This window comes from Mus musculus, chromosome 4 (assembly GCF_000001635.26).
Source record: "Mus musculus strain C57BL/6J chromosome 4, GRCm38.p6 C57BL/6J".
NCBI classification, from domain to species: domain Eukaryota; kingdom Metazoa; phylum Chordata; class Mammalia; order Rodentia; family Muridae; genus Mus; species Mus musculus.
The window spans coordinates 103,066,194-103,087,332 of NC_000070.6; the positions used below are offsets into that span (position 1 = coordinate 103,066,194).

Consider the following 21,139-nt stretch of genomic DNA (forward strand, 5'->3'; position numbering starts at 1 on the left):
AAAAATTTACAAAAGAATTGCAGCTTAAGCGCTAGACTTGGGCTGTTACAGCATTTGGTGACTTACTGGGTTTGCTTTATTCCAGGAAAGGCTGCTCACGTTGAGGCCTTTCGTTAAGTCACAGGAGAAAGACCAGAGCCGTTCCAAATTAGCCGGTATTGTTGACTGTTCCGTAGCTATCTCTAGCTCTAGTTCCATTTCCACTTCTTCTTCATCTTCCTTCTTCGGCTCGTCCTCTGCTACCTTAAGATTTTCCACTTGCAAAGTTTCTTCAGGCTCTTCAGGTTCGTGTTCTTAAGTTAAGCCAGACATGTCATTACCCTCTGCACCAACAGGGCAGAGCCTGCCAAATAGCATCTCTATCCCTGACACTTAGTGGCATTACATACCACTAGATCTACCGGAATACACGGCCAAAGTGACAGGGTACCTGAGTGGTGACCCCAGCCTACTGAAACTTTCTGCGAACACACTTTCTGATCATTCAGTGACTGGGCCAGAGTGGTACCGTCACATGCTGTACTTTGAGATTACAAAACAAACTCTGTGCCCTTTTTTTTGTTGTTGTTCGGATGGGGATCAACAACTTTACCTTAGAAAGTATCCATCTCAAAGCTGGGGAGGTGGCTTAGTGGATAAGAGTTCTTGTTCTACAAGCATAAGGACCTAAATTTGAATCTCCAGAACACACACACAGCTGAATATGGTTGCACATGCTCACAGCCCCTATTGTAGGGCAGAAATGCACACATCCTAAAACCTCAATGGCCAGCTAGCCTAGCATAAAAAACCAGAGGGACTTCTGGCTCAGTCTCAAGGAAGAGAACAATGCCAGATCTCCTGTTGTTCTGGGCTCCTTATGCATGTATGTGAGCATAGGTAATCACAAACTCACATGCATGCACTACCAATACACACACGCACACACACACATACACACACACACACACACACATACAGAGAGAGAGAGAGAGAGAGAATATGTCAATTTATCTCATACAATTAAATTTCAACTAGGGTAGGAGACTTCTGGATTTTTTTTCCCTCCACGTTTAATTCTTACCTTCTGATATGAAAATACCATAGCAATTGTTCATATCTGAGAGTGTCGCAATCAACATCTATGAACTAGACCAATGTGATGCCTTGTTAATGCCCCTAGATTGTGAATTTGGGACTGTAGAACCACTGGAAATAAAACTATATGTTTATAGTTTGCTTGTTTGTTAAGCCCAATGGATATTGGGTGGGGCACAAAAATATGAGCCTTCCCAATAATTAGATGTGTTTATCTACTTGCGTTATGAAGATGGTTGCTAGCCAGGGTTCTGTAGAGGATTTGTTAGAGTGGTTTATAGGCTGCGGTCCAGGTTGTCCAACAATGGTTGTCTACCAGGAATCCAGTAGTTGTTTAGTCCACAAGGCTGTATGTCTCCACTGGTCTTCAGTTTTTGCCAGAATCCCAAAGAAGTGGGCTCTAATGCCAGTGAAGAAACAGACTTGCCAATGAGAGTGAGAGGAGGCAGGGCAGAGAGCAAAGCTTCCTTCTTCCATTTCCCTCATACAAGTGGCCAGCAGAAGACTTTTCCACTTCAAATAATTTAATCAAGAAAAATCCCCCCCCACCCCACCAGGTGTATCCAGCTGCTTGAATTTGGGTTAATTCCAGATGTGGTGAACTTGACAAACAGGAATCATCATCACAATGGTTAACCTTTATCAACACCTTGCCTGGACATTAAGAATCATGTAGGAGACAGCTGTGAGCCTGTCTGTGTGAGCATTTCCAAGGATGTTTAACTTAGGATCTTCTTGAATCTGGGCAGCACCATCTCTTGAGATCAAACGAACAAAGCAAAACCCTGTAAGGAGTCCCAGCTGTGCGCTACTGCTGCTGTGAGCTCTGCTCTGTCTTCTGGCCATGACGGGCAGCATCTTCTTAAGCAGGGAGCCAAAAGTTAAATCCTTTCTGCAGTTAAGTCCTTTTGGCAGGTGTTTTGTCATGGCAACAAGAGAAGTAACTAATACTATGAGCTGTAGCCAGAAGAGCCACTGCAATTTAAATCACTACCAGGAAAGGCTTATAATAATGAGCTCTTGCTTTAAGATCCATTCTCTTTGTATATAAACCAAATACATGAGCTGAATGAGAGATCTGCCTGCTTATTTTAAAGCCCTTGAAGGTAGTGCTAATCTACATCCTCTGAGGAAGGTGCAGTTGCCTTTGGTTTATTGTCTCTGTCACCCACAATTTACATGAGAATCCACTCCTGGGTAGTACAGTCTGTGGGTTTTGAGAAAAGTGACTGACATGGGTTTCCCATTACAGTATTGTTCACAATAGTCTCACTGAAAGCCTGTGCTGGGGCTCTTTAGCCCTCAATGTGCCCTCATCCCTGACAATTATTCTTCTTCCCACTGTCTACGTAGTTTTGCCTTTCTGACGATGCCTTGCACACGCCTTTCCTGTGATGGGCCAAGCAATTTTCAACCCCTTTTGGTTTGTTTTTGTTTATCTTATTTTTAAGGTTATGGTGTTTTGTCTGCATGCATGTTTGGGTACCACATGTGTGCTCGGAGCTGTTGGAAGCCAGAAAGAGTCAGATCTAGACTAGAGTTTCAGTTGCTTTTGAGATACCACATAGGTTCTGGGAATCGGTGCAAAGCTGGGCCCTTTGGGAAAGCAGCCATTGCTCTTAACCGCTGAGCCACCTCCAGCCCCAGACTTTGAATTCCTGATGTCCCTGCCTTAGCCTGCAGGGTGCTCAGACAGATGAGCACCACGCCAGGCTTCTTCTCATTTTTCAGCATGTGGGGTGTTGGTGGTTTCCTGCTGTTATTATTGTAGACCAGCCTAGTATCGAACTCCTGGCCCTCTTGCCTATACCTTGTGAGTGCTGGGATTATAGGCACAGGACATGATGCTCCGAAAGTTGTTTTCTTATTGTTAAGTCCAAAGACAACTTTGTACATTTTTAGATAGCAATCATTTATCAGATATGTCTTCTATGAATATTTTCTCCAATGATTTGTCTTTTTATTCTTTCTGTGGTGTCTTTGCTAAAGAAGTCTAGCTCATCCATTATTTGTTGATACATTGTGTTTAGAGAGTTTTACTTTAAATAACATTTAACACCTAAGGTTATTGTTTTACCTGTTATTTCCTAGGAATTTTGCATTCTATATTGCAGTCCATAATCTATTTCAGTTATTTTTTTATGGATCCTAAGGTCTGCGGCTAGATGTACTTTTTGGTATGTTGTAGCTTCATTTTCTAAGAAGACTGTCTTTTGTATTCTGTTGTTATTGCCTTTTCCAAAAACCAGTGGACTATTAGCTCAGTCTGTTTCTGAGATGTCTAAGTTGCTAATTCATCTATTCATTGATCTTCTACCAGCACCACACTATCTTAACTACTGTAGTTGATATTGAATTGTAAAGTCTGAACTCTTCAACTTTGTTCTGCTCCGTCAATAATATACTGAATGTTCTGGGTTCCATGGTTCCTAACATGCCTTGACCTCTTTCCGTACCAGTGCCTTTCCTATGTCCTCTCTTTGTTCTCTTGACATCATTGGTACTCAGTAGTTACAACCCTACACTACCTTCCTTTTACTCAATTCAAACACCGTATTCCTCCTTAAAATTATTCTTTTGTGTCTACCAAGTAATAAACACATAACACCATCAGGAACAGTAAGATGATGGCTCAGAGGGTAAAGGCACCTGCCCCCAAGCCAGGAAGCACACAGCAGGTCACGGCATGTATAGATATAGATATAGATATAGATATAGATATAGATATAGATATAGATATACAGAGAGGAGAAGAAGAACTAAATTTTAATGTATGCAAAAGACATAGTTAAACACTAAGTGAAAACTACACAAATGCCAAAATGAACAAGTATTCAGTGTTACTAATCATCAGAATAATATTAAAAGGATTACCATTTCTCCCTCTATGACTATCTCTGGGTCTCTGGGTCTCTCTCTCTCTCTCTCTGTTTCTCTCTCTGTATGTGTGTGTGTGTGTGTGTGTGTGTGTGTGTGTGTGTATGTGTGTGTGTGTGCGCGAGTATGTGTGTGTACCAATGAGCATAATTAAAGTTATTTACATGGGCAAGGGATTCTTTACAGGAGTATGGTCAGCTTACCAGTAGCTATATAAATGAAGATAATATCTCTATCTCCCTAGAAACTATTATTTGTTTATAGATCTTCATGAAGGATGGGGACCTCGTGATTCCTTCCTCCTTATAACAGACAACTGCTATTTGGGAAAAGGAACATGATCAATCGTGTGGGACAAGAGAGAGTAGTGGAGGCAAATATGATTAAAAAATACATTTATAAAATATGATAAAAAGGTGTTGTGCATAATACATTCTAATACAACATTTTTAAAAAGTATTGCCAGTGTCAGGAATTAACATTTGGAGTAACTGGGAAACTTACATACTGTTTATGGGAATGTAAGACAGTATAACTCTTTGGGAAAATACTTCATAGTTCCTAAAATTGAACACACATCTACCAAACGCCTGGTACTAGCCATGTTCACAAAAGAAGCTGAAACACATCTGCCAAAAGACTCAATCAGAAACCTCAAGCTGAATGCAATGCAGATGTGTCACCTGCTGAGCAGCCAAAGGCACATGTGCACACTAGAGAGCTTCGCTAGAAGGAAATTAACTATTTACACACACCAATCTAGCTGAAGTTCAACGCCAGGAATGCTGAGTGAAAGAATCTAAACTCAAGTTTATTTTAAGTTTTTTACTATTGCATTTATTTTGTGCATGTGCATATGTGTGTGTTTGTGTGTATATGTATATTGTGTATGGACATGTGTATAGAAGCCAGGTGACTTGCAAGAGTGAGTTTTCTCTACCATGTGTGTCTCTGGGAATCAAATTCAAGTTATCATGATTGGGGGCAAGTGCCTTAACCTGCTGAATCATCTCATTGACTCAAAAAAAAATATTTATTGTGCGAATGCACTCACATGATGTACCACAACTAGGAAAATTAACTTGTGGTTACAAACAAAGTCCACAGATGCCTAGGGAGTGGGTAATGTTTACATGCAACCAGCACAAGATAATCTTCATGATTCAGAGGTATATTTTCTATGCTGATCAGGGTATTATTTATATAGCTTTCTTAATTTTCTAAATATGTTAAAACATACTTTAAATATAGACGTGCCACTTTCTGTAAATATTATCTCATTAAAATATTTGTCCTGTTATTTTAATTAGTAAACAAGTAATGTACTAACAGTTTAGCTTTGTAAATACCATTATTTATAATACTTGAGATTGCAATAATACAACTCTTTAGATATATAATGGAACAGTATACATGACACAAATTTTAAAATAGCAACCTAAAATGAAAGAGGAATAACATTTTAAAATATCATCCTAGCTTTCTCTGGGCAAAGAGTTTTTAACCCTTTGCCACACATGTTATTTTGTAACCTAATTTTTTTATGTAACCACAAAGAATATTAACTTCGACTTGGGGACCAAGGAGAGTTCATGAAAATTGGAGCTACAACAAGAAAAGATAATACCAAGAAAGGCATGAACTGCCAAATAGATTTCAGTAGTTTACGAATTCCAGAGCACCTTGAAACAATACAATGAATCTCTGCCCAGACTGCAGGTATTGGGAACAATACACTCTGAGATGTGTAGCTTGCCCTAAGCAATGGAAGGCTCTGCACGTTCGGAGTATGCAATGGCTGTGAGGGGTTTGGATAAACCTGCAAGATAGGGTAAGAGAGTGGAAAGAACTAAACTTCTACTCAGATGTCTCACTACATAATCTTTATAGCCTTCACTTTATTCATGTGCTGAAAGGCTGAATTAATCTCTTAAAAAACAAAAACAAACAAACAAACAAAAAACCCCACTCAGGGTCTGGAAGTATAGCTCAGAGGGAGAACGTGTATAAGTCCTGGGTTCCAGCCTTAGAAAGCCAGAAAACTAAAAACAGATCTGTAAGTAGCAAAAACAAAATATTCTGTGAACATATAACGGGGTTTGTAGCAGTGAGGATGGGCTGACTATCCCTGTCATTTACATTAGGGAGTAGGCTCAAACAGCTGGAACTCGAAGACTCAATGGCAGTATAAAAGAGGACCAAACATAAGAAACACTATTAAAAAGAGAGAGAGAGAGCCTAATTTGATGTCATAACAAAGATAAAATGAGGACATGGATGCTTTGTAAGTCTTGCACTGGAGGGACAACCCGTCTGTGGGTTCCCAAGTCTGAACTCTAGGGCTACACCCACATGGTTCATAGGTAGTTAGTAAATGGTTAAATGTGTGCTTTAATATGTGATGATTAGTATAGAAATTACATTTGGAAATATTTAATAGTACAATTAAATTTTTAAACATTATTTGAGTTTGTCTAAGCATGGTTACTTTAAAAAAATACCTTTATAAACAGGGAGTTGACGGTAGGCTGCAAGCTTCGGCTGAAACACATTTTCCATTAAAACCCTTTCCATGTAAAATAAGTCTTGATGAAGCTTATCAGACTTTAATATTGCCTCTGAGTTGTCTTCTTCATCCTCTTGAACTTTAGCCAGAATTACATTTTCTATGTCCATTAGAGAACTACTTTCACTGTCTGTAAATATAAATATGACTCGATTATAAAAGAGCCAAGTAGCAGTAGGTGGTTCATATAGTTTAAAGATTTTTTTAAATTATATTTTATAATTTTTGTCTTCCATTTACAACACCTTCAATAGCATTTATTAAATCTTTTATGCACAAAGCATAATGCAAACATAAAACTTATGGAACTCATATCTATCAAAAAATACATTTTCCCTCTGAGGGTAAGCAGTAAGAATCTTGAGGTGTTATGCACACATTAGCCTATTTTCTGTTAACTTATCAGAAAACCACAATTTAGGGAACTGGCAAGATATCCCAGTTGGTGAAGTTCGTGCCTTGCAAGTATTCGGACCTGCGTTCAATGACCAGGTCCTCTGTAGAAAGCTGGGTGCAGTAGCTGCAATCCTAGCACTAGAGAAACAGAGATGGGCAGATTGCAGGGACCTACTGGCTAGCCAGCCTAAACTAGCGGTTCAGCCCCAGGGCCTAATGAGAGACTCTACCTCAAAAGACAAGGTGGGCAGTGTCTGCAGAGGAATGATACCGGAGATTATCATCGGACTTCTGCACACATACATATACACGTACATGGGCACTCAAAAACACACATTCACGTCCTTGAACATTTGTGTACAAGGGCCAGAAAATTAAATACAATCACTACTATTAGGTAACTTATAAAGACAAGAAATGTATTTCTTACTGTTCCAAAAGCTGGAAAGATCAAAGTTAAGAAGCTACAGCTGGTAGGGGCCTTCTGGCTGTCCCTTGCATGATGGAAAGCATGACATGGGCAGAAATGTGAAGCATGAAAGCTTAGTCAAACTCTCCTATGAAAGCAGAAATCTGAGCTGGGGCCCTATCCTCACGATGCCCTCAACTCCTCTAACTTCCCCACAGCTCACTCGTATATACCGTGACCATAAACATTTCTGAATTCAACTTCCAGCAAATGAACTGGGGGGGGGTGGGAAGGCACATTTAAATCACAGCAGTAATTCTCTGCACTTTTCTACTTATATTGAAATAAAATAAAAATCTTCAAAGGTCTGACTTGACATGTATGTGTGTGTGCTCTACTTATTCTTAATTAGTTTTGTGGCTGCTATTAAAAAAAAAATACATGGCTTAAATAATGCAGTTTGACTCTCCTGAAGTTCTGCTCATTAGAGGATAGTACTTCTGTCATTGCACTGTTTAGATTGGGCAACAGTGTTATCTGGGATAATCTTCCAATTTGAAGACAAATCTGTAACCATGTCTGATAAAAAGCTCTTTCCTCCATTGTAAGGTAATATATTCAGAGATTTGGAAGAATGTGTTTCAACTTGGGAAACAGCAATGTCTAATTCTGCTTATCAAATGGACTGAATGTGGAGTCAACTAAAACAAACTGCTAGGCATTCCTGTGAGAGCGTTTCTCAGTCAGATCATATGAAGCAGGAAGACCCACCCTAAATGTAGGTGGAACTTTTGGTAGCAGCCCAGATAAAAGGACATAAAAGAAGAAAACTGCTTTTTTGTTTGTTTGTTTGCATCCCCTCATTCTTGCTGGGATGTTCATCTACCCTATTGCTAAAACATTACTTCAAGATTAGAAACATCTATAGAACTTCTCCATGGGTCCAATATAAACTAAAGATCACCAGGAATCTTCCATGGATCCTGTGCAAGATTAGGACTTATTGAGCCATTATAGATGGAACAACTAATGCAGTCTTAGTCTCGCCATTGTGGGACAGCTGTTGATAGACCTCTTGGACCATATCCTGTAAGCCAATCTAGTAGCTTGTATCTCTGTCTTTATATCTATATTGTGAAAATTTGAATAAGAACAGTCTCAGAGAGAGAGAGAGAGAGAGAGAGTTATACAGAAAGCAAACAGAGCTCTTAAAAGAAGAGGAGAAATGTGGTTTATTTAGGATCTTGGGAACTCAAGGAATAGCACAGTGGTGACTTGTATATTCAAGACGCTGCAAACAAAGATAGCAACTTGGCAACACACTGAACACAAAGAAATGCCCACAAGAGGCCTGCTCATCTTGTTTAGAGGGTCAAGAAGCAGCTTTAACAAAGCTGTTAGAGGATATCCAACCAACTGCAGCAGTTCTGCAGAAGAACTGGGGGTAAGCACAAGGCTAGGTGACAGCCAGGCTTCCACACTCACCAAGAGGCCTTGACATCATGTGTACTTTCAGAGATCTGAGGACCTGAATTTTCACCCCTGCCACACATGAGAATGCCAGATAAACACAACAGCTGTGGAGCCTGAGATTTCCCAGACAGAGAGCATTCAGGGTTTCCCTTCTGACCACTGGAGTTGACAGTAAGAAATCAGAACTTTTACCACTGCCCAGCAGAAATGATAACAACCTCTACTTTGTGACGTCAGTGACGCTGTACGTGGTTGAGTAGGTAACGGGGTAATCTTATGCATGCTAGCCACAAAAGGATGAAGGGAGCTGGGGTTCCCAGCAGAGGTCAGTAGTCATGTCCCTCAGGTGCCACAGAGTGAGGTAAAAGCCCTGGTCTTCAGCTGGGTCTGGTGGCACATGCTTATTATCCAAGCACTCAGGAGGAAGGCAAGTGAGACTGGATACCTGGACTGTGCAGTGAGCCCCTATCTCAAAATCTCTGGACTTCTACCACTGATTGGCAGTCATGAGATAGTGACTCCCACTCCCAAACATATGCACTATTGAAGCCTAGAAAAATGAAAGCCTTATAGCTAAATTTTAATTGAAAGTCACTCCCTGAACCAAGAGCAAAGGAAATCTCAAATAGAAAAGACGATAATCGGTAGACATGAACACCAAGATGAGAGACTATTATTAACTAACAAAGAATTTACAGAGGTCATCACTAAAAATGCTTTGCCAGGGTTTATGAATATCCTTGGAATAACTAAAAGCATCAACAAAGGAATAGAACATTTCAATGAAACAAAAAAACTTACAGGAGTGAAATACTCAGAACTTAAAATTTCAATTAATGGGTTCAATGAAAAAAATTGAAAGGAAAAAGAAAAAGTTTCAGTGACCCCAGGAAAGAAAAATCAAAAACCTGGTTTTTTGTTTGTTTGTTTGTTTGTTTGTTTTTATATTTGAGACAGGGTATCTCTATGTAGTCCTGGCTGTCCTCAAATTTATTATATTAGACTAGTCTAACCTTGAACTCACAGAGATCTGACTGCCTTTGCCTCTGAGTGCTGGAATTAAAGACATGTACCACCACATCTGGATCATAAAAACAAAACAGCAACAAGCTAGCTTAAAAACGAGAGAAGGCTCAGTGGCTAAAGGTGCATGCTGTGTTTGCAGAAGACCAAAGTCAATTCCAGCTCCCATGGCTGGCAGCTCAGAACTGCCTGTGTCTCCATCTGGACGGCATCAGACATCCTCTTCTGCACTCCTCCAGCACCGTATCCATCGGCATAGCCCTCACTGCCATGCATATGAATAATTTAAAATAAAATAATTTGTGGGGGGGGGGGGCTCGAGACAGGGTTTCTCTGTATAGCCCTGGCTGTCCTGGAACTCACTTTGTAGACCAGACTAGCCTCAAACTTAGAAATCCGCCTGCCTCTGACTCCCGAGTGCTGGGATTAAAGGTGTATGCCACCACGCCCAGCCTAAAATAATTTTTAAACCAAGGAGAATATACTCTGAATAAAAATAATGAAGAGAGTCTCAGGGACCTGAGAGATTATCGTGCTCAGGTGAGCAGCATATCAAAGGGGGGAGAAATTGTCACGGGAAAAGGCACCTGAAAACAATAGTTGAAAAGGCACAGGACTTAGCAAAGAATAGACTGAAGAAACTGAATGAGCCTTGAAGAAGAAGGCTCTAAAGATACCCACCAAAGACTTACCATAGATAGACTACTGAAACCAGGAGGCACATACGAATGTATACATATACATATGTATACGCATATGCATATCCTCACCAAAAACTGAAAACAGGAGACACATATGTATGTGTATACATAGGCATATGCAACATGAGCATACACATAAACATAGACATGGACACATATCCAGGAGGATAAACAGAAAGCAGTGAAAGGAGGGAAAGATATTTATAAAAAGAAAATTATTTGAATGTCGACACACTTTTCATTAGAAACAGGAGACTCGATTGGGAACAAAACACCCTTGGAAGGAGTTACAGAGACAAAGTTTGGAGCTGAGATGAAAGGATGGACCATGTAGAGACTGCCATATCCAGGGATCCACCCCATAATCAGCATCCAAACGCTGACACCATTGCATACACTAGCAAGATTTTATCGAAAGGACCCAGATGTAGCTGTCTCTTGTGAGACTATGCCGGGGCCTAGCAAACACAGAAGTGGATGCTCACAGTCAGCTAATGGATGGATCACAGGGCTCCCAATGGAAGAGCTAGAGAAAGTACCCAAGGAGCTAAAGGGATCTGCAACCCTATAGGTGGATCAACATTATGAACTAACCAGTACCCTGGAGCTCTTGACTCTAGCTGCATATGTATCAAAAGATGGCCTAGTCGGCCATCACTGGAAAGAGAGGCCCATTGGACACGCAAACTTTATATGCCCCAGAACAGGGGAACGCCAGGGCCAAAAAGGGGGAGTGGGTGGGTAGGGGAGTGGGGGTGGGTGGGTATGGGGGACTTTTGGTATAGCATTGGAAATGTAATGAGCTAAAAACCTAATAAAAAATGGAAAGAAAAAAAAAATAAATAAATATCAGAAGAAATAAAGTATAAAATAAAAATGAAATAAAAACAGAAAACAAATAATGGAAGATTAAATGTTCTAAATATGCAAATTTAGAAGCACCCAGCCCAAGCAGTCGGCAGCAAACAAGACTATCTCAATTGGGGTGGAAGGTGAAGAGCCACACCCAAGTTTGTCCTCTGGCATCCATTTATACTGGTGTACTGCACACATACATAAACTTGCACACTCACACAATACACAAACCTGCACACATGCATATACATGAAAAAAATTAGAGAGACAGTGACAAAGACAGACACTACCTCAGAGAAAAAGGTTGGAATACAATTTTCCAAGCAAATGGTCCCAAGAGACAAGCTGGAGTAACCATTTTAATATCAAATAAAACAACTTTCAACCAAAAGTTATCAAAAAGGATAAGGAAGGACACTTCATACTGGTCAAAGGAAAAACCTACCAAGAGGAAGTTTCAATTGGGAACATCTATGTTCCAAATGCAAGGGCACCCACATTCATGAAAGAAACTTTACTAATGTTCAAAGCATACATCGCACTCAAACAATAATAGACTTGAACACCCCACTCTCAGCAATGGATAGATCATGGAAACAGAACCTAAACAGAGACACAGTGAAACCAACAGAAGTTATGAACCAAATAGATCTAATAGATAGTTATAGAACATTTCATTCTAAAGCAAAAGAATATACTTTCTTTTCAGCACCTCATGGTACCTTCTCCAAAATTGACCATATAATTGGCCACAAAACAGGCCTCAACAGATACAAGAACATTGAAATAATCCCATGCACCCTATCAAATCGCCGTAGATTAAGGCTGGTCTTAAATTCCAACAAAAACAATGGAAAACACACATACACATGGAAACTGAACAACGCTCTACTCAATGATAACTTGGCCAAGGAAGAAATAAAAAAAAATTAAAGACTTTTTAGAATTTAATGAAAATGAAGACTCATCATACCAAAACTTATGGGACACAATGAAAGCAGCAGTAAGAGGAAAACTCATAGCTCTGAGTGCCTCCAGAAGAAAATTGGAGAGAGCATACACTAGCAGCTTAACAGCACACCTGAAAGCTCTAGAACAAAAAGAAGCAAATAGACCCAAGAGGAATAGACAGCAGGAAATAATCAAACTCAGGGCTGAAATCAACCAAGTAGAAACAAAAAGAACTATAGAGATTCAACAAAGCCAGATGCTGGTTCTTTGAGAAAATCAACAAGATAGATAAACCCTTAGCCAGAGTAGCCAGAGGGCACAGAGACAGTATCCAAATTAATAAAATCAGAAATGAAAAGGGAGACATAACAACAGAAATGATGGAAATTCAAAAAATCATCAGATCCTACTATAAAAGTTTATACTCAACTAAGTTGGAAAATCTGGATGAAATGGACAATTTTCTAGACACATACAAGGTGCCAAAGTTAAAACAGGATCAGATAAACCATCTAAACAGTCCCATAAGCCCTAAAGAAACAGAAGCAGTCATTAATAGTCTCCAAACCAAAATAAGCCCAGGACCAGATGAGTTTAGTGGAGAATTCTATCAGGAATTCAAAGCCCATACCTAAGATATGTAAAAGCATAGTAAAAGCAATATACAGCAAACCAGTAGCCAACTTCAAACTAAATGGAGAGAAACTTGAAGCAATCGCACTAAAATCAAAGACTAGACAAGGCTTCCCACTCTCTCACTCTCTATTCAACATAGCACTTGAAATTATAGCTAGAGCAACTGGACAACAAAAGGAGGTCAAAGGGATATAAATTGGAAAGGAATAACTCAAAGTATCGTTGTTTACAGATGATATGATCATATACTTAAGTGACCCCCCAAATTCCACCAAAGAACTCCTAAAGTTGATAAAAAACTTCAGCAAAGTAGCTGGATATAAAATTAACTCAAAAAAAAAAAAATCAGTAGCCTTCCTCTACTCAAAGGATAAACAGGCTGAGAAAGAAATTAGGGAAATTGATACCCTTCACAATAGTCACAAACAATATCATATACCTTGGTGTGACTCTAACCAAAGAAGTGAAAGATCCATATGACAAGAACTTCAAGTCTCTGAAGAAAAAAAATCTCAGAAGATGGAAAGATCTCCTATGATCATGGATTGGTAGGATTAATATAGTAAAAATGGCCATCTTGCCAAAAGCAATCTACAGATTCAATGCAATCCCCATCAAAATTCCAACTCAATTCTTCACAGAGTTAGAAAGAGCAATTTGCAAATTCATTTGGAATAACAAAAAACCGAGGGTAGCAAAAAGCTATTCTCAACAATAAAAGAACTTCTAGGGGAATCACCATGCCTGACCTCAAGCTGTCCTACAGAGCAATTGTGATTAAAAACTGCATTGTACTGGTACAGTGACAGACAGGTAGATCAATGGAATAGAATTGAAGACCCAGAAATGAACCCACACACCTATGATCACTTGATCTTTGACAAAGGAGCTAAAACCATCCTGTGGAAAAAAGACACCATTTTCAACAAATGGTGCTGGTTCAACTGGTGGTTATCATGTAGAAGAAGGCAAATCCACCCATTCTTATCTCCTTGCACAAAGCTCAAGTTCAAGTGGATCAAGGACCTCCACATAAAACCAGATACACTGAAACTTATAGAGGAGAAAGTGGGGAAGAGCCTCAAACACATGGGCACAGGGGGAAAATTCCTGAACAGAACAGCAGTGGCTTATGCTGTTAAGATCAAGAATTGACAAGTGGGACCTCATAAAATTGCAAAGTTTCTGCAAGGCAAAGGACACTGTCAATGAGACAAAACGGCAACCAACAGATTGGGGAAAGATCTTTACCAATCCTACATCCTATAGAGGGCTAATATCTAATATATATAAAGAACTCAAGATGTTAGACTCCAGAGAACCAAATAACCCTATTAAAAAATGGGGAACAGAGCTAAACAGAGAATTCTCAACTGAGGATACTGAATGGCCGTGAAGCACATAAAGAAACCTTAGTAATTTGGGAAATGCAAATCAAAACAACCCTGAGATTCCACCTCACACCAGTCAGAATGGCTAAGATCAAAACCTCAGGTGACAGCAGATGCTGGCAAGAATGTGGAGAAAGAGGAACACTCCTCCATTACTGGTGGGATTGCAAGCTGGTACATCCACTCTGGAAATCAGTCTGGTGGTTCCTTAGAAAACTGGACATAGTACTACCTGAGGATCCAGCTATTCCACTCCTGGGCATATACCCAGAAGATTCTCTAACATGTAATAAGGACACATGCTCCACTACATTCTCTAACATGTAATAAAGACACATGCTCCACTACATTCATAGCAGCCATATTTATAATAGCCAAAAGCTGGAAACAACCCAGATGTCCTTCAACAGAGGAATGGATACAGAAAATGTGGTACATTTACACAGTGGAGTACTACTCAGCTATTAAAAATGATGAATTTATGAAATTCTTAGCCAAATGGATAGAACTAGAAAATACCATCCTGAGTGAGGTAATCCAATCGAAAAAGAACACACATGGTATGCACTCACTGATAAGTGGATATTAGCCCAAAAGCTCTAAATAACCAGGATACAATCACAGACCACATGAAGGTTAATAAGAAGGAAGGCTAAAGTGTGTTACTTCAGTCCTTCTTAGAAGGAGAACAAAATACTCACAGGAGCAAATATGGAAATAAAGTGTTGAACTGAGACTGAAGGAAAGGCCACCCAGAGACTGTGCCACCTGGGGATTCACCCCATATACAGTTACCAAATCCAGACACCATTGTGGGTGCTAAGAAGTGCATGCTGAAAGGAGCCTGATATGGCTGTCTCCTGAGAGGCCCTGCCAGAGCCTTACAAATACAGAGACAGATGTTCGCAGTCACCATTGGACTGAGCGTGGGGTCCACAGTAGAAGAGTTAGAGAAAGGACTGTGGAGCTGAAGGGGTTTGCAACCCCATAGGAAGAACAACAATATCAACCAACCAGACCCCCCAGAACTCCCAGGGACTAAGCCATCAACAAAGGAGTACACATGGCTCCAGCTGCATATGTAGCAGAGGATGGCCATGTCATACATCAATGGGAGGAGAGGTCCTTGGTCTTATGAAGGCTTGATAGATGCCCCAGTGTAGGTGAATCGAGGGCAGAGAGGTGGGAGTGGGTGGGTGGGTGGAGGAACACCCTCATAGAAGCAGGGGGAGGGAGGATGTGATAGGGTGTTTCTGGGAGGGAGGGAAACTGGGAAAGGGGATAACAATTGAAATGTAAATAAAGAAAATATCTAATAAAAATAAAATTAAAAAAATAGAGAGAGGAAGCAAAGATGCACTAGAGAAAAGCTTGAAAACGGGACTGGATGTGGTGATAAATGCCTTTAATCCCAACCCTTAGTCTGAGTGAGAGGACCTCCGTGAATTCAAGGCCAGTTGGTTCCAGGCCCTATCTCAAACAACAACCAACTTCAGACAGGCATCCAAGAAAAAACAAACACAAAACTGAATCCAGGACAGTGTGAACGTGAAGGCTGAATGCCTGAGTTCAATACTTGTGCTCAGTGGATGGGAACGTGAGAAGCCCTGGGAGGACACCCTGCAAACTGGGGATGCAGTCTGGCTTTTGCCCAGGGTACTTTCCTTGTATTTTTGGGTCCCGGTCTTTAGCAGGCAAACTTCCTTTACTTGAATATCCAGATCGTTTTGCAGCTAGCAAAGTTTCTGGAATGTTGTAAGAATCATACAAATCCCAGGTAGTGGCCACTACACCTAAACAGACAGAAAAAGTAAAAGGATTTTGAAGCAAATTCTAGTACAGGTTTGTATATAACTGGTTACAGAACAATATAAAATGAGTTTCTACTAAAACTGTGTTAATTTTAACAGCACTAGCAGGAAAACGACAAAGGAATATTTCGTGAGGGTACCTCAGGAGACCCTGAGTTGCCTCTCTAGTAGCATCTAGAGGTGCTGTCCTCTTTGAGGGTTAGCCCCAGGTTACCTCACTCTCCCTTGTTCCTCCCTCCTTCCTACCCAGGCCCAGGAAGCATCATCAACCTGTCCCTGCAGGGCTGTCATGGAATACGGGCTTGGACAACACCCAGGCAATGTCTTTGCTAGTGTCTAACACACAGCTTCTATTTTACAGATCTGCTTGTGGGAAGCATCTCCCTCCTTTTTACTCAGTAGAGTTCCCTAAACACCAATTTAGGTAAAAACATTATATCTGTCAGGACAATGACATTGTCAAAAACCTAATTAAATTTATCCAAATCATCAAATATGGCAATGGTGACCAAATATAAGCTGGAAAAAAATCATTGATCTTCAAATATTAACTTCAAAAGTCCCTTTGCCCCCCTTGCTGTTGATTTTTGTAGCAATAATATTAACCTTGGGTACCACATGGCTCCTGCTGACCCTTTAAGCTTTCAGTTAGAGAATGATGTGGGGTTTTGTTTTGTGTTTAAGAATGATGTTTTAATAAAGAACTGTTTCCTTAAAAAGAGAGATGAAATCTGGGCTTTGTAAATATAGTCTCTTCCCTAGTAAACCACTCAATAGAAAACCAAGGTACTCAGCAAAAAGGAGAAGGAAGAGGAGGAGGTGGAAGAGAAAGCTAATGGGGAAGAGGAGGATAGGGAAGAGAAAAGACAGGAAGAGGGAGAGGAGACGAGGGAGAAGGAACAGGAGGGAGAGGGAGATTAAAGGTGGTGGAGGTGGCTCTTTGGTATCTAATGATTGTTTTCGATGATTAAGAACATTAAATTTCACAATAAGATAGGTAGCTAATAACTTAATAGCTTTTCCAAAGTCATGCACAGAAAACTTTTGTGATATACTTTGACAAATTGATAGGATATAACCTTTGAAAACTGAATTATCTGTATTTTTCCACCATTTAACTGCAATTTTAGTAAGTTCATCATAGGACTATGTGGTTCCATGTTACTAATAACTGATGCTGACTACTGCTTTTAGTGTGATCCATTATCATATTTGATCACTTTACTAACTTTAACCCACAAAGCTGTATATAGCAAGTATGTTCAGGACTTGGTTTTGTTTTTGAGATAGGATGTCATGTAGCCTAGGCTAGCCCCAAATTAGTTATGTGGTCTAACATTATATTGATTTCTTGGTTCTCTTCCCTTCCCTTCCCAGTGCTACAATTGTCGTGCCAATTGTGAATTGTTTTCAATGTGTACATGTTAATGTAATGTGTTTACATGTTAATGTATGTGGACAAAGTCAGATGTTCTTAAAGAACAATGCCTAGCACCTTTAAGAAAGGTCCTCTCATGCACCTAGAATTCACCAGTATGATTAGCCTGACTCAGTGAGCCCCAGGGACTCTCCTGTCTCTGCTGGATTCACAAGCAGCATGTTACTACCATGCCTGGAATTTGTACTTGGGTTTGTAAGGATCATAAAGTCAGATCTTATGAGTACAAGGTACTTCATCAAGAGAGCTATCTCCCCAGCCCATATGTTCAGGTTTTGTGTATCCATTATACTTCAATATAGCTGTTGCAAAACAAAATGTATAAGTTCGAGTGTCATGCTAAAAATGAAGTAACAGATAATGATCATGACTTATAAAGCCATTTTTAAAAATTATTTAATTTCTATTAGAAACTATTTCAAATTACATTCTCCCTAACTTCAGTATTCCTGGGCCTACTGAGTATCCGAAATAAACAGGTTGTGATGTGCGGGTATCTAAGCAATTAGAAATGTTCTCTTTCTGCCCCTGACTGTGAGTACATGGACTGTATATTCTTTGCTTACATTATGGGAGTGTATACATATTACCAAGTCTTCTGTTAAGATATAATTCACAATAAATATTTTTTTAAATTTGACTATGGCATAATTTATATTATATAATTTAAAAATAATTTTTTGTGGATCAAAAAAAGCATATCTGGTTTTAGATAAATAATAAAAGAGATGCAAACATGAGAAAAATGGGATCAAAATACTATTCTGACTACCAATAAAGTTTATTGAGAAATAAAGTCTTGAATATGTGGCCAAATGGATTTTCTCATTCTCCCCTTCTGAGTACAGTGTATATAATATGTGTGGGTTACTGGTCCATTCTCGATGCTTCTGTAGATCTCTCATCTTATGGTCATAACTGCTATAGTCTCTGTATGGACTGAGCCATCGAGCAATACACATGTTCTTTGTTACATATGACAATTTCTGAGTCCTCTTCTGACTAGTATAGCCATTTTCGGTTTTTTCTAGTGACGATTTTCAGTTTTGTGCATACTTAGCCATTCTGTCAAGTCTCTTACAGAGAGCGAACATTTGAACTGTCTTTGTTTGCTTTTAATTTAGCAGCCAATATCTATTCATTGTACAGTATAATTAATGTATATTTAAGGTAATTACTGATGTGGAATTGCTGGTTTATAAAAAACATCTTGATATTTGTATTCGCTCTACCTTGTTTTTCAACCCCTCGGTAACTGTTCTATGTTTACTAGATACTTCTGGTAGTCTCGATTTGATTCCATTCTTATGTTCCTTTCTCTAACTTTTAGGGTTTTTGTTGTTTAGTTTTTGGTGGATACCATTTATAGCTTACAATGATGTTTTGAAAATTAAAGCTATTGTTAACTATACTTTTCTTCAGTAGCATATTAAAACTTTCTTCCTTATACAATTCTCTCCCACTACTGTGATCTTTTTAAATTATGTTCTATATAATAAGCCCATTAACAACCTAATTATTGCCTTGTAGATCTCTTTACAATTTTTTATTATTTATTCTTATGTTATGTGAGTGTTTTGTCTGTATATATCTCTGTGTAACTCATGCAAGCAGTACCCACAGAGGCCAAAAGGAGGCACTGGAGCCCCTGGATGGGAATGACAGGTGGCTGTGGTGCTGGCAATTCAACCGAAATCCTCTGGAAAACATCGGGTGTTGTTGACCACTGTATGGCCTCTCTGGTCCCTGTGTATCGACCGATCTTAATCTACACTGCAGAAACAGGCAGCTATGAACAAAGTGACTGGTTTCAGCATGTGCCTACACGTCATTTTTACTGCTGCTCACTTTTCCCCCACGTGGCTTAAGATCGCTGTCTACTGTCCTTCTGTTTTTACATAAAGGATTCTTCTCAATTTGTTTAAAGCTCTTCTGCCATCAATAAACTCTCTTAGCTTTTGCTATCCAGCAGTATCTTAATTTCTCCGTTTCTAAAGGACTTGGTATTCTTACTTGACAGTGCTCTTTTGCTTCGGCCCTTTAAATGTCTCTGTGGTTGCCCTCCATGGTTGCCAACCCGACACCAAGTGATAAGAGCTAGACCACATATGTGATGGATCACTTTTCTGTTGTCACTTTTGACACTCTCCCTGTGTCTTATGACCGACTGTGCCTTTGTGTCTTTGTGGATCTCTTCTTGTGGCTATTCTTCTCAGATCAGACCTTATTGATTTTAGAGAGACTTGACTTGTTACGTGTTCAACTATTCTTTTGTGCCCTTCCTTATAGTCTCTTTAGAACCACATAGTCTCTTTACAGCCACCACTGTCTCATGGGTCCCCATTTAGTTTTTTCTCTTTTCTTTCCTTTCTGTTCCACATACTGGGTCTTTTAAAACCATCCATCATTAAGAATTATGGTCTCACCTTCTTTCCCAAATCTTCTGTTGCAAACTCTAATGCATATCCTTCCCAGTGGTCGGCTTTTCATTGAGGACAAATCCTCATGTGTCTCAGGTTGGCCTTGAACTTGCTACCCAACCGAGCATGACCATGAGCTCCATCTCATCAGCACTGAGATGTTACAGGAACACAGCGCTACACTTCACTTATGCCATGCTGTGGCTCAAGACCAGGGCTTTATGCCTGTAAGAATTTCTACTTGCTACCAGGCTACCAGGGAAGGAAAACCAGCAGGATATCAAGGTCCTCTCGTTCTTTCTCCCAGTGTATCAATCAGGCCAGTCACACCTCTTCTCTGACGCAGGAATGAAGGAAAGGCTAAAGGGAGACGGGGCATTTATTCTGGCTCTTTCATATAAAAGGGAGAACCAGGGTGAGCAACTAACATCTACCTACCCGACACAAATGCTCTTCTGCTAAAAATCAATGGCTGTGCTTGTGAAAGAAAACTAGCTCCTGACTCTGTTCAGAAACCAAGATTCTAGATGGCCTTTTTCCTAGCCTGTTCCTTTGTCCACACACCACAGGCTTTTGCTTACATGGTACCCTCAGAGATGTTCATTTGTAAACACTGAGAGGCAGTAAGTGTAGTACTTAAGAATGCAGGTTCTAAGACAAAAGCAACTTAGGTTCCTTCACTTGGCTGTCTCCTCATCTATGAAACGAGGAATAATGATCAAACCCACTCTAAAGAGTTAAGGTGAGCATTAACCTAGGTACTATAGGAGAATGCAATGATTGTAACATACAATGTTTGTTTTGGTGGTTGTTTGGTAGTGAACCGTATTGTAAAATAATTTTTATAAATAACTGAAGAGTACAAACTCTGATATGGGGTGAATACAAATCAGGCTGGACAATTATGTTACTCTTACTCTACAGAACCGTTTCTTGTTAACTTATAGCGTTCTGAAAGTTATAAATTATAGTAAGTTATCTGGACAAATCAATTTCCATTTTTTTCATATATTCATATATTCATTTATTCATATAGTTTAAAATGTGTTGACTGACAGACTCAAGGAACATATATTCAAATATAACAGTTTACCAACAAGAATAAAGCATATTAC

General features: G+C 39.6%; 1 protein-coding gene across 12 annotated transcripts in view; it reads right to left on the bottom strand.

Annotated features, from left to right (window-relative positions):
• The window catches only part of Wdr78 (WD repeat domain 78), a 76,235-nt gene that overhangs the window by 28,129 nt on the left and 26,967 nt on the right, over nt 1–21,139 (bottom strand). For 11 of the 12 annotated variants that reach the window (XR_376319.4, XR_376318.3, NM_146254.4 and 8 more), the window contains 3 exons: nt 16,020–16,148; nt 6,456–6,650; nt 67–293 (listed from right to left, as the gene is read on the bottom strand). Coding sequence is in view for 10 of the 12 variants with exons in the window: in NM_146254.4 (NP_666366.4) it covers nt 67–293; nt 6,456–6,650; nt 16,020–16,148 (551 nt within the window). In the remaining 2 variants the exon portion in view is untranslated. The remainder of the gene's footprint in view (nt 1–66; nt 294–6,455; nt 6,651–16,019; nt 16,149–21,139) is intronic. The other variant, XM_030253560.1, reaches the window with a different exon arrangement.